Raw genomic sequence first — 14472 nt, forward strand, 5'->3', positions numbered from 1 at the left:
CATTCATAAATTGTTTACAGTGAATACCCTATTGCTGTCTGCACGGCTGCTTGCTTGCTGCTTGCTTGCTTTGTTGTTGTTGTAGCGTACAACGTATGTATGCCACGCGCGTGTTGCACGCGTGTTGCATGATGTCGAATGGTTTGAAAATATTGAAAATATTTATTTAGAAAATTGCTTCTAATTACCGTACTAAGCCTCAAACCTAATGAAACTAAACGCCGTTCCAGAGGGAATTGACTTGCGAAGCTTGCTTGTACTTGATTTGGGCTCTCGGTATGGCATTGTGCCTCCACGCTTTACCAGAAGTTCGTCAAATCCACAAAATTTTATAAAATGTTAAGTTTTGGTAAAATATGAGAACACCATATTCAACTTATCAACCTCAATCGTGGCGGAAAATCTTCGTTAGACATCCCCCAAGAGAACCAACTATAAATTAGATTGATAGGTGTTGTAGTTTTCGAGAAATTATCATTTTAGTAAAAAAAAATTTGGGAGCCATTTTCGGCTACCTTGCGTCCTTAAGGATCAAAGCTTGGGTAATGGAAAAAAGCTCTCACACTCCCTGGGACAGCTCAGAAAAAAGAGTGAGTTAATACAATTTCGCCCCCGCGAGCAATGTTTCAGACACAGAATGCAAGTTTTTTCCTCTCGTTCTCTGATGTATTACAAGTGCTCTGATGTTGGTTGCGATGAAAGTTTTCCCGATGGAAATTGAAGCTGCCCCCAACCGTTCTTTTTTTGTTGGAGTTTGCTAAGGGCATAATGCATTGTGTGGGATCTGGTATTGGTACTGCTGTTGGATTAGCTCTAGGAATTTTTTGGTGAAATGGAAAAGTTTGAGTAGAAAATTTCTGATGAAGTGTAATTAATTCAAAGTTTAAATATTCTTCTTTGAAAAAAGATTTTAAATGCACTGAAATAGCTGAATTCTACCTTCAACTGAGCTCAATAATATCCCCTCCTGAGAAATGAAGACATTGCTGGTGCATGCTTTCGAGTCGTTTCATTTGTTTCACTCTCGAGAGCCAACTCCGACAAACTGCAAAACAACAACACCGCCCAGAGTGCGACATACACGAGTATAATCGTAATTTATAATAATAATGTGTATAAAATTAACATATAAATTATTATGGATAGTGGCATTTGTCTGCACGAAGTGCAGGAGCTGCTCCTCGCCACCTTTGGAGAGAGTTTCAAAAAGCTTTTCAGCGCACGACTAAAAGGAAAACTCGGCACAAAACAGCACATAAAGTGCAACGCAATGAGCCGGGAAAATGCCAACCGAGCAGCAGCAGGGCGTCGAAATGAGCGAATGCATTTAGAAATTATAAATTAGAAAGGAGCATTTCGAGGGCAGAAGGGGGGAGGGGTCACTTTTGTGCGATGTGTGTGACGTCTCAAGTGGGGCAGAAGAGTCGTCTTTTGGGTGGGTTGTTTTCGGAATGCACTGCAAAAAAAAGTCGGAAATACCCTGAAAGTAGGCAATTTTGGTATTTTTGGAACATTTTTTACTTACAAATGACACCGTCTCCAAAACTAACTTTTTTTAAGCTCGATTACGGACTTCAACATCAAGGTTACATTTATTAATTAATAGTTTAAAATGCTAACAGGTAGGTGACCAAAATATGCTTTTCATTTACGGACTTCAACGCCAAGGTACCATTAAATAATAAATCGTTTAAAATGCTAGCAGGTAAGGGGTCTACTATTTTGGCGAAATTAACAAAAAAAAAAATGGTAAGTAATGCATAGGTTAAGATCTGTCAATTACCAATACTGTCAACTGTCATACTGTCATTATAACTAACATTAGATTTAATTATAAATTTAACAGTCAGTTATTTAAAACAACTCTTAGATATTTTTTCTCAGTTATGAAAACATAAAATTAATTTTCAAAATAAAATATTAATGTAATTGTAATGCAATTATAAATTTCACAGTCAGTTATTTTGAACAGCTTCAGATATTTTTTTTCTCAATTATGAAAACATAAAATTAATCTCAAAATAAAATATGTTATGTTGTTGTTTTAAGTCACAACTAACAAACATTTACGTGCGTTTGATTTTTTTCTCAGTACATTCTACTTGTTTTAACTTAATTCAGACGTTAGAAAATTTCATTAAGTGTACATAAAAAATTGCTTTTCAATTACGGACTTCAACTTCAATTTACCTGGTACTAAAAATCGTCTAGAATGCTAACAGGTAAGTGCCCAAAATATGCTTCTCAATTACGGACTTCACCGTCAAGGTACCATTTAATAATGAATCTGTTAGAGTGCTAGCAGGTAAGTGTCAGTGATAATATTTTGGCGTAATTAACACAAAAAAACTGGTAAGTACTTCTTAGTTTAAAAGCTGTCAAGAACTAATACTGTCAACTGTCATACTGTCACTATAACTAACATATTATAGAAGTCATTAGAATTAAATATAACTTGAATAATCAGTTACTTTGAACAACTCTCAGGTATAGAAACACTAAATTAATTTTCAAAATAAAATATGTTATGTATCTTTTTGAAGTTACAACTCATCAATATCTACGTGCTTTTGTTTTTTCCCAGTACACTCTACTTGTCTTGATTTAATTCAGACGTTTGCAAATTTCATTACGTGTATATAAAAAATTGCTTTTCAATTACGGACTTCAACTTCGATTTACCTGGTGCTAAAAAATCGTTTAGAATGCTAGCAGGTAAGTTACCAAAATATGCTTCTCAATTACGGACTTCAACGTCAAGGTTCCATTTAATAATGAATCGTTTAGAGAGCTAGCAGGTAAGTGGTCAGTGATAATATTTTGGTATGAATAACGAGTAAAACGGGTAAGTACCTCTTTGGTTAATTTCTGTCAAGAACTAATGCTGTCAATTGTCACTGTCAACTAACATAAGTCTTGATAAGTCTTTAGAATTGTGGTTAAATTATTAAGTTTGTAATTTTGATTTTTTTCCCAGTGCACCCCACTTGTCACAATTTAATTTAGCCGTTTGAAACTTTCATTCCATATCCACGCTCATTCAAGGTTCCATTAGGACAGACAAAACGCCTTGTCGTCCTTTAAACGAGGCGACATGTGTCGCTGGGGGCCACCGGGACATGTGTTATGTGACACTTTCTTGGGGTGCACTCCGAAGTCTTGCTTCGTAATAATTAATGCAATCAAGAGTGGTATTAGTTGGAAGCTTTGGGGAGTGGAATCTGAGGAATTTTGGAGATTTAGGAGCAAATTTGGTATTTGAAGTGCGTATTAGAAGAGACAAATTGAAATAATGAAAAAATGTTTTGCTACCCAACTTTTCTTCCAGAATTCGACCACACTCGACTGCCTCCAAAAGGATAATTCAATTTCCACCACGTTGAGTGGCCGCGGTCCTTTTGTAATAAACTCACGCTGCCTTTCACCGACCACTCGTCTCTCCACAAAACCGGAACGCATTACGTCAAGATGCACTATGAACTCTGTACCCTTAATCTGCTCTTACCTGGAACGTGCGTTCCGCAAAAAAAGAAAGAACTCATGTTTAAAATTGCACCGGAATTTCCTCTCCAAAGGAAGCAGTACCGGAGAGTGGCGGGAAATGAGCTTTTCCGCTTGCTGGTGTAGGTTCAGGCCAGCTAATTAGCTCCGGATTGTGGAGCAGGACGGCAAAAAAAAAGTGCAACATCAAAGGGTTTTTGCGAAACAAGAAAAAAAAACATGGGGGCCGCACGCAACTTTTTGCCCCCCACGGGTAAAAGAAACAGACAAAGTTTAATGCTGATGAGACTTTTCTTTGGGGGTTCCTTCTAGGGGGGTTCACCTTTCCCGACAAAGGTGCGGATTACGATCAACTTCTGGGTGTAGGTGGAAGTTGCAGTTCGAGGAGGGTTCTGCCCTTTGTTGCAGAACCGTCACGTGGCTTGACTAATTTTATTCTTTTGAGTTTTGACAGAATGACAGTTGACAGACCTTAAACCAAAAAAATACTTACTTTTTTTAAATCCTTACCATGCACATCACTTACCTTTGAACACTTCAATAAATTTAACCGAGTCCACTTTGAGGTCTTCAATTTGAAGTCCGCAATAGAAATCATATAATCAGAAGTCTACTTTTAGGCGTTTTCCATCAATTTCGAACTCCTTAATTCCAAATCAAACCTCCGCACGGTACCACCTTGCAGAATTTGAGTGGCCCAAACTCGCAAAAAAAGCGAACGAAAATGCTGTCGGCACAATTTGATCGGCTTTTGTCATTCGATCCCTTGATTTTGCATTTAACCATTTGTGCAGTGAACATATCGGATTCTCTCACCCGGCAGTACTTGTCATCACATCCCTCCCTGTGTGCGAGTCGTCGTTTTTTTTCGGGTCGGAAACCCATGTGGAAAGGGGTCACATGGTGACCGGAGTCACCGATATAATAAGTGCCTGTAAAACCGTATACTTTTCAGGACTAATAAAGACCAAACAACAATAAAAGAGAGCAAAGAACAAGCGTGTAATTGGACACCCATGGTGGTGGTTTTGCACTCGAACGCAGACACGAAAAATTTGCATCATTCGAGGCTTTACGGGGCACGTCAACGCAAATATTTGCTTACAATTTTGAAGCCGCTCCTCGTTAATTGGAACGTGGTGGAACGTCACAAGTATGTCCCCTCTCTGGTATTGTCCCAAAACTACGCCTGTAGAGACCAATTTTTGCATTACGGTAGGGTAGAGAGTCTAATCTTAGTTTAATTTTACATAATATCTACTGTTTAAAAATCTTATAACCTACTGTTAGTATTAGTTGACATTTTTGACATTTGACAGAAAATTAGCAGTTGACAGACCTTATACTTAGTTGTACTTACCAGAAAGGAACCACCACGAAACAAAGCAGCTTACATTCTTATCCTAAACCTACCTTAACACATCGCAAACAACTAGTTCTACTGGGATGTAGCTTGAATCTGAAGTCCGTAATAGAAGTGTCGATATGGATTTTTTTTAACAAATTGCATTTAAGGCACTTTTTGTACAAAAAGATTGATTTCAATTTTTTGTTACAAAAAAATATACAAAAATCTAAATAACCTACTGTTAGTACTAGTTGACATTTGACAGAATTAGCAGTTGACAGACCTTATACTTAGTTGTACTTACCAGAAAGGAACCACCACGAAACAAAGCAGCTTACATTCTTATCCTAAACCTACCTTAACACATTGCAAACAACTAGTTCTACTGGGATGTAGCTTGAATCTGAAGTCCGTAATAGAAGTGTCGATATGGATTTTTTTTTAACAAATTGCATTTAAGGCACTTTTTGTACAAAAAGATTGATTTCAATTTTTTGTTACAAAAAATATATATAAAAATCTAAATAACCTACTGTTAGTACTAGTTGACATTTGACAGAATTAGCAGTTGACAGACCTTATACTTAGTTGTACTTACCAGAAAGGAACCATCACGAAACAAAGCAGCTTACATTCTTATCCTAAACCTACCTTAACACATCGCAAATAACTAGTTCTACTGGGATGTAGCTTGAATCTGAAGTCCGTAATAGAAGTGTCGATATGGATTTTTTTTAACAAATTGCATTTAAGGCACTTTTTGTACAAACAGATTGATTTCAATTTTCTGTTACAAAAAAATATATAAAAATCTAAATAACCTACTGTTAGTACTAGTTGACATTTGACAGAATTAGCAGTTGACAGACCTTATACTTAGTTGTACTTACCAGAAAGGAACCACCACGAAACAAAGCAGCTTACATTCTTATCCTAAACCTACCTTAACACATCGCAAACAACTAGTTCTACTGGGATGTAGCTTGAATCTGAAGTCCGTAATAGAAGTGTCGATATGGATTTTTTTTTAACAAATTGCATTTAAGGCACTTTTTGTAAAAACAGATTGATTTCAATTTTCTGTTACAAAAAAATATATAAAAATCTAAATAACCTACTGTTAGTACTAGTTGACATTTGACAGAATTAGCAGTTGACAGACCTTATACTTAGTTGTACTTACCAGAAAGGAACCATCACGAAACAAAGCAGCTTACATTCTTATCCTAAACCTACCTTAACACATCGCAAACAACTAGTTCTACTGGGATGTACCTTGAATCTGAAGTCCGTAATAGAAGTGTCGATATGGATTTTTTTAAACAAATTGCATTTAAGGCACTTTTTGTAGAAACAGATTGATTTCAATTTTCTGTTACAAAAAAATATATAAAAATCTAAATAACCTACTGTTAGTACTAGTTGACATTTGACAGAATTAGTAGTTGACAGACCTTATACTTAGTTGTACTTACCAGAAAGGAACCACCACGAAACAAAGCAGCTTACATTCTTATCCTAAACCTACCTTAACACATCGCAAACAACTAGTTCTACTGGGATGTAGCTTGAATTTGAAGTCCGTAATAGAAGTGTCGATATGGAAATTTGTAACAAATTGCATTTGAGGCATTTTTTGTACGTTATTGATTGATTTCAATTTTCTGTTATACTTAAAAAAAATCAAAGAGATCTATCTGACAAAGAGTTGTGATTTTTATAAAGCGGCTGTGTGCGAAGTGAAATTATACAAAAATATTTCGTACGGTTCTGACAGCATTACAAGTAACTTGTTCAAATTTAGCAAGAGAGCAATGTCAAGCTCCAAATGGGCAGATGATTTAAGAGATTTTGTTGAAAATAAGCAATCCTTTCTGAACATTTTTGGCAGTACGCCTAAATTGAGCTGCCTAAAAATCGCTCAGTTCCTTAAAGAAAACAGCATTTATTGTAATTTAGTTTGTATAAATAGCAATAATTTTCACGAAACGCTTGAGAATCTTAAAAAAACAAGGTCTTACAAAATAACTATCGTCTATCTGCCTGATATCAATCATGACGAAACGCCGTCTTCAAGTCGATTTGCGAATAAATTCATTCTAATAACGAAACAAGTATACCGTGGTGATTGGCACTCCATTCAAGATGAATCACAAAATCTACTTGATTTTGAGATCGAAAGTCAGGAGAAAGTCTTAGACGTTCCAGTGACTTTTCAAGGCATATCAATAGCCTTGAGGAGTATCATGGGTAAAGTACCCAGAGAAACGGTAGACGCCGTAACGCTGCAGACGCTTATCTACGGAGATACTCTTGAGATTTCATGCATCAGTCTTTCTAAAGACAACGATGATTCCAGTGGTTATTACATTGCTAGAGATCGGCTGGTTAATCACCAAAATGAACCGAAAGCCGCTACCGGTATTAGCGATAAAGTTGTAATAGTGGCGGCTGATCCTGGGATGGGAAAATCGACCTTTTTGACCGGATTCGCGAAAGCGTTGAAAAGGGAAAACCCTGCCTGTTGGATTGTACGTATTAATTTGCTCAACTATTCCAAACAATTCAGCCTGTGGTGTGAGAAAAGGCCGGCTTTGAATGAAAATCTTGCGTTAAATTTCTTGATAGGAATAATGAGCAGTGATAAAAGCAAAACTGATACATTCGAAAGGAAGATCTTCGAATGGTACTGCAAACAGTTTAAACTAATTTTGCTCATCGACGGTTTCGATGAAATGAGTCCCTATTACGTAGATATTGTAGTACAGTTGATAAAACTGTACAAAGCAAATTTTACAGCAAAACTCTGGGTGACCACTCGCACTGGAGAAATTCAGAAAAGTTTGGAGGAATGTCATGGGAACACCTACTCATTGGAAAATTTTACTAGTGAAGAAATGAAACAATTTTTAAGGAATTATTGGACCTTAAAGCTGAAACTTGGGCCGGATACAGAAAAGATGCTTCAAGCCTATATAGAACAGCTGGTCTCCAATTGGTCCGATAAGATTGATGGAGTTATGGAATTGATCAGCGTGCCACTACACACGAAAATGTTGGCTATGGTATTTCAGGAAGATTTTTTAACATACTGCCACTCGTCTGATTATCGAATGGTGTTAGGAAAATGGTTTTCTGTTCAGTTGTATGAACAGTTTGTTAAGCTTATGTATAATGAAATACTAAATCAGGAAAAGAATGAAAACGATATTTATAAACCACACAACAGGTTGCAACGTGAGGAAGGTTTCCATCAGTTTATAACCCATCATAAAAATGCTGCGGTTTATACTTTGTTCAAGCAATCTGATGTAAGAGAAGTTATGACTTTAGCTGAGATAAGAGCTGTGAAAGATTTCTTAGAAAAAGTGCCAATTTCGGTTGAAAGCACAGGGATAATAACCCGAGTGGTTGATGGGAAACCAATATTTTTGCACCACACTTATGCCGAATATTTCGCAGCAATGTTTATTTGGGAGATGTTTTGCTCAATTTCAAAGAGAATAAAACAATTCATAGGTAAAATTTTGATTGACTTCTTGATTGGTTGTCATCAAAATCAAATTGCTAAATTCCTCCATGAAATAGCGAAAGTAAAACAACATAATTCTGTGACGAACCTGGCGACCAAAGCTACAGTGTTGTTCAGTAAATTACAAGATGTGTTACCAACATATTACAAAGAGCCTTCGTTTTGTTACTTGTTAGGTCTAGTTGAGTTTGCAATCAGTTCTGATCGGGATTGTTTTCAGAGTATAGCAGCAAATGTCAGAGGCCTCCCAGAAAGAATTTTGGGTCAAGCCTCGAGTATGTTTGGCTCGAGCACGAGCCTGAATTGGCTCAATGATCGAGCCAAATTTCACACTAGAATGTTTTTTCTCAACGCTTGCAAGGGGGGTTACTTTGAACTTGTAGGATTGACGACGGATAATCTGTCTATTAACGTGAGAAGCAATGATTTTTCATCGTTTGACTTTACAGCGCTTTATTTTGCAGCAAGTGGTGGTCACTTTAAGGTGGTAAAGCATCTCTTGGACAATTCAGCAAGTGTCGACGAAGCTTCTCAGTACGGTTTAACGGCGTTACACAGTGCTTCTGAGAACGGTTACTTCCAAATTATCCAACTTTTGTTGGCGAACGGAGCAGATGTCAATTTGACAGATGATGCCGGCACTATTGCTTTACATCTAGCCGCACAAAAGGGTTACAACAGAATTGTGGCGCTGTTACTAGAAAATGGATCTATGGTCGATAAAGCTGCCGAGATTACTGGAAGAACTGCTTTATACTTTGCTTCCAAGGAAGGGCATTTGGAGATAGTTCGAACGCTGCTAAGGCAAAGCGCAAATGTCAACGTCGAATCCAAAGATGATGAAACGCCTTTGCACATTGCTACTCAGAATGGTCGCTTAAATGTTGTTCAAACACTACTGGAGAACGGAGCGGATCCGAATGCGGAGACAGTAGGAGGATTTACACCACTGCATTTGGCAGCGATAAAAAACTTGGTCGAAATTGCTTTTGAACTTTTGTATCAAGGTGCTTTCATTGATACCGCATCAGCGCACCTCCATATGAAGTATTCAAACTGTACACCTTTGCAATGCGCAGTCTTGGAAGGTAACCTTAAAATGGTCAACCTGTTGATCGAATACGGTGCAAACGTGCACTTTGCCACCGAGAACGAGGGTTTAACACTGTTACACTTTGCTGCAATGGCAAATTCAAAGGAAATTGTTACTATTTTGTTAGAACATGGTTGTAATGTTGACAGTTTATGTCACGATGACAAAACACCACTGCACGAAGCTTGTTTAAACTGTAATTTCGACGTTGCACAGGTTTTGCTAGAAAGAGGAGCAAATGCTCATCATAGAACGAGTGAAAATGGCTTCTCGCTTTTACACATTGCTGCACAGAGAAACTGTCCTGAAATAATACAATTATTGATTGACAACGGTGTAGATATAAATTGCACTACCTCAATTGATTTTCAAACAGCCTTGTACGAAGCCTTCCGTTACTTTGCCAGTGATGCTGCGAAATTATTAGTCAAACTGGGAGCTGATCCAGCATACGTAAACCCGCAAATCATGGACAGTTGACCTTTTCAACGAGTTCGAAACATTGAAGATCTGGCAACCCTGTCTCGAGTTATGACCACTTAAGTGATATTTGTGTACTTTTGAGTTCCAGATCTATAAAAAAAGTATGAAATTTGCGTCCAAACCACCAAATTAACCATTGCACCACTGTCCAGATCGCAAAATTAAGTGGAAAAAGATTTTTTCCGAAAAACGGTGAAATTTTGGAGCTTTGGTGTCTCAGAAGAGTTGGTCTGGATGAAAATTAGGGTGGTTCACGAATAAGGTGATTTCGAAAATCTAACTTTTCAGGAACATTTTAAGGAATCTTTTTGTCTTCTAGAAAGTTGTTGGGCTAATCCATGCATTTTTGTCGAAGACACCAAAACTATCATAAATCAAAATATGACCCAAACTTAATATGGCTCGATTCTGAGGATAAATTCAGCAGGTCGTATCAACACAGTTCAAAAAAGCAAAATGTAGGGAATTTGGGCAATCATGGGCACTCATTTTTAAAATTAAATCACTGTGACTATTTTCAAAAAAGTTAACTGAAAATGTCTATAACTTGAAAATGGGGCACTTTATAAAATTTCATTTTTAAAGTTCATTTTGATTACAAATACAATTTTACATTGAAAAATTAAGTTGAAAAATTTTTGCGACCAATATTTTGATTTTTTGAAAAAATCAGTATCGATTCGAAAATTCATAACTCGGTCAAAGATTTTTTGCACATTCTGGAAATTTCTGAAAAGTTGGCATTTGATGTCCTCTAAAACATATCAGAAAAAAATAAAACTAGTATTTTTTTGAAAATCAAGTTTTTGTGACAAAAAGTTAAATAAAAAATCACCAAATTTAGTTTTACCGCGTATCATTTTTTCAACAATTTACAACTTTCCCGAAGACACCAAATCGATCAAAAAATTCCTTCAAAAGATACAGATTTTTGAATTTTCATATATCATTTTTACCAACACTAACAGAATAGAAAATTAATACCATTCAATACCAGTGCTGAAAGTTGTTGGACATAAAATTCCATTCAAAAAGCGTTTTTTCTGAATTGCAAAAAATGTTTTAAGCAACTCGATGCAAAACATGATTTTTTCAGCACTCATCGTATTTATCCAACTCGGTAAACCTCGCTGGATAAATGTACCACTCGTGCTGAAAAAATCTACTTTTTGCAACTTGGTGCATAAACTACTATTTTCGATTGTTCAAAAATGGATATACCGTCACGAGATATCGAAAAATGGAGCTAGGATTCGTGATCAGGGACACGAAAAACCGGTGTGTGTGTGTGTTTGTGTGTGTGTGTGTGTTGGCGGAGAATTACCCCAATGGTTTTATAATAAATGTCATTTCTTCTAGGGTCAATTTTGGCTATGTTTTCACTAATATTTCTTATATTTTTCGTAAAAAAATCTACAATTTCAATGACAATAGTGTTGGTCTGTAACAAAAAATGTGAAAACAGGCAAAAAATAGAAAAAGTTACTGTATAAAATATAAAAAAAATTGAAAAGTCAAGAGATAATGATAGGAGGTAGTAAAATAAGCCAAATACTATTAGAAACAAATACTAACCATGAAACAAGAGAAGTAAAGTTTTTCGTAGAAAAAGTATTGCTCAAAATGAAAGGTTTAAAATTTTGACTTTAACTAATCCAGAAGCTCTCAAAAAATTAACAGAACCATGTGAGTTTGGGCAAAATTCACAATTCAGGTTTTTGTAAGCGTCGTAAACGCTCTTTGTCATACCGGTCATGTTAGTAACATAATCACCTGCATCATTTTGATCTAAAAATTATATCTACCTCAAACTGACCCAACATTTCTCTAATTAGAAAAAGGGCTACCAGATCTGTACAATATTATATGGTATTATATTTTTAAGTTTTTACTAACAGGAGTAGAATAAAATGCTTTGCTGTAAGGGTTTTCGACAAATTTCACATTGGAACTTCAAACTACAACGCTTATCAGCGACCTCAAAAGCTTGACGGATCTAGTTCATTTTTGTCAATATATGTGTATCACCCTATTCAACTCTAATATAATACAACTCGACATTTTTGAAGTTGATGCCAGTAAACGCTACAGTTTCTTCAAGGCATGATAGATTAAGGATCCCTGAACACGCTCCAATCGACAGAATTGAATTTTTGTGAACTCCCTGCCAGTTAATAAAATTGTGAATTTCCATTTTTATTTATTGCCAGGGAATTTACTAAAACTCAAATCTGTCCATTGGAGTGGGTTCAGGGAGGCCCTGATCTATCATACCTTAACGAAACTGAAGCGTTTACTGACATCAAGCTCGAAAATGTCGAGTAGTGTCATGGAAAGAAAAAAAAGTCCTCCGAAATTTTCAAACCCACCGTGTTGCGCTCCGAATGTTGCCTACTTCCGGGCTCCCCACAACCAGTGCTGCGGAAACGGGGGAAAACGCTTTCGGGTTGATTGTCACTCATCATCGTTGTCGTCCTCGCGCGACAAGCAAGGACGCTGGCTGCTGCTGCGAACGAAAACGGCTTGTTATCCTGTTTTTTTTCGGAGGCCCTCTGACAGAAGCTCTGGTTTCAAATTAGGCGGATGCAACGTGCGAAAAACAGAACAATGCGCGTCGAGTGTTATGATTTTATTTATTGTTTTATTGGCTGCATGTCAGTGAGGGAGGTAAGGCTGGGTTGCCAGGAATAAAACAATAGGGTTTTGTGGAAATTAATTAAATTTATGGACACTGATGGGAGATGGCCACAACAAAGGAATAATTATAGCATAATTTCAGCGGTAGGTCACTGGTTCGACATGAACCGTGAAAAGTTGTCAGATTCGATCATGTATTTACTTGAAATTTGATAGTGCCAATAATACGCTTTGTTTGCGTTCTAAAATAGCCTGAAAGTAGGCAATTACATAAAGTTGAAAAGTTACAATTTCTGGAAAACACTTCTTCCATTACGGACGTCAAACTTGAGCTATGAATTTGAAAGTCATTATTCCAAGAAGCGTAAAAAGGTAAGTTTTTTAGTGCAATCATATGAGTGTTTAAGTTTTGAACAACAAATTCAGGTAAGTACTATTAATTATAAAATCCACCATGTACTAACACTGTCAACTGTCAATGTCAATAAAACTGACTAAAATATAAAAAAAACATCTGGCAAAGCTCCCCGGTCAGGAAGGACGCTGTGATTCTTCCTCTTAACGTGATAAATAATTTCCACCCCAACAAGTGAAGGATAGCGCAAATTGGCCTCGTAATTTGAGCGGCTGGCCAGCGCGAGTCGAGTTCAGACAACACGGAGATTAAATTATTCCACGTGTTAGCTTTGAAAAATGAAAATTTTAATTTTTAATCTTCCTCAGGCAGGACGACGTTGGCCCTAGTTTATGGCGGCGTTTAGTTGAACTTTTGCAGTGAGAAAAATTGAAGATTTTTTTATTTCTTAGAAATTTCTAACCTTCGCCTTCGGGACGTTCGGGGGTAGATTTTCCCACGGCCTTCAGCGGAGCCGAGCTGGGATGCAAGTGCAACCTCGGCGATGCGTCCCGGCACGGTTCGCCGGAATTGAATAGTGAACGAAACAAACGAACAGCAGAAAGAAAGAACCCCTTTTCACAAATTCATGGTTCAGTATGTTTTTCAGCAAATAAGCCATCGTACGAGTTGGCTTTCTTTTTGTTTTGTTGTTTTTTTTGAAAAGAATGAACGTGTACAAAAAAAATCAGGGTTGTAGAACAAAACAAGTGCTTTCTGCGAAGGTTTGTGCGACTGACGGAGATTTTAATTAGCAAAATTACTAATTAAAAGCGAGCTCGGCGACACACGCAGCTTAAGCGCAAACGTTGGAAATGCACCCGGGAACAAAAGTGAATGCACTTTCTGAAAGGAGGCTGGCAAAAAAAAGTCGAGAGGGAAGTCGGGAAATTTGAGAGGCATTTTTGTGTGATTTTTTGCTTCCGCTGCACGAGTGCAGTTGGCTTTCTTTTGTGCAAAATTGCATTAAAAATATCATTTCAAAAAAAAAAAAATACTTATTCCAATTGTTAGTTTCAAATGACAGCTTTGACAGTTGACAATGTTAATAGTTGACAGTAATAACTCTGGATTGTACTTACCTGCAAAGTGTTTACTCCATGCAGAATTGACATCGAACTACTTACCTTCAGACATTTCACAGTAGTCAATGTTTTCAGGACTATCTACACTTCTACAGTTTGAAGTCCGTAATAGATGTTACATGAGATCTGACGACGATGGTCGATGGATGGTCCTATAAGCGACTTTAAGCTCAACACGACTGGAGATGAGGGATGAGGTAGTCTCAAAGGTTTTGAAAAAAATTGGACATGATCCTAGTCTATGAACCCTAAATCTAGTTACTTTGACAGATGACAGTTGACAGAACGTACTTACCAATTTGTAGCAAATCGCATTGCTGACACTTTTCACCACTTACCTTGTCATGAAATCCAGTCACTTCACTTAACTTTCACTTCAATTTGTTCGTTTAGCTTCAG

At 37.0% G+C, this 14472-nt stretch overlaps 1 protein-coding gene across 1 annotated transcript; it reads left to right on the forward strand.

Moving 5' to 3' along the window:
* Positions 1–6592: 6592 nt before the first annotated feature.
* On the forward strand, positions 6593–11945 carry LOC120430285 (uncharacterized). The gene has a single exon (XM_052707490.1). The coding sequence runs from the start codon at positions 6664–6666 to the stop codon at positions 9952–9954; it is 3291 nt and encodes a 1096-aa protein (XP_052563450.1). The 5' UTR covers positions 6593–6663; the 3' UTR covers positions 9955–11945.
* The last annotated feature ends 2527 nt before the right edge of the window (positions 11946–14472 follow it).

Source organism: Culex pipiens, chromosome 1, assembly GCF_016801865.2.
Source record: "Culex pipiens pallens isolate TS chromosome 1, TS_CPP_V2, whole genome shotgun sequence".
Lineage (NCBI taxonomy): Eukaryota > Metazoa > Arthropoda > Insecta > Diptera > Culicidae > Culex > Culex pipiens.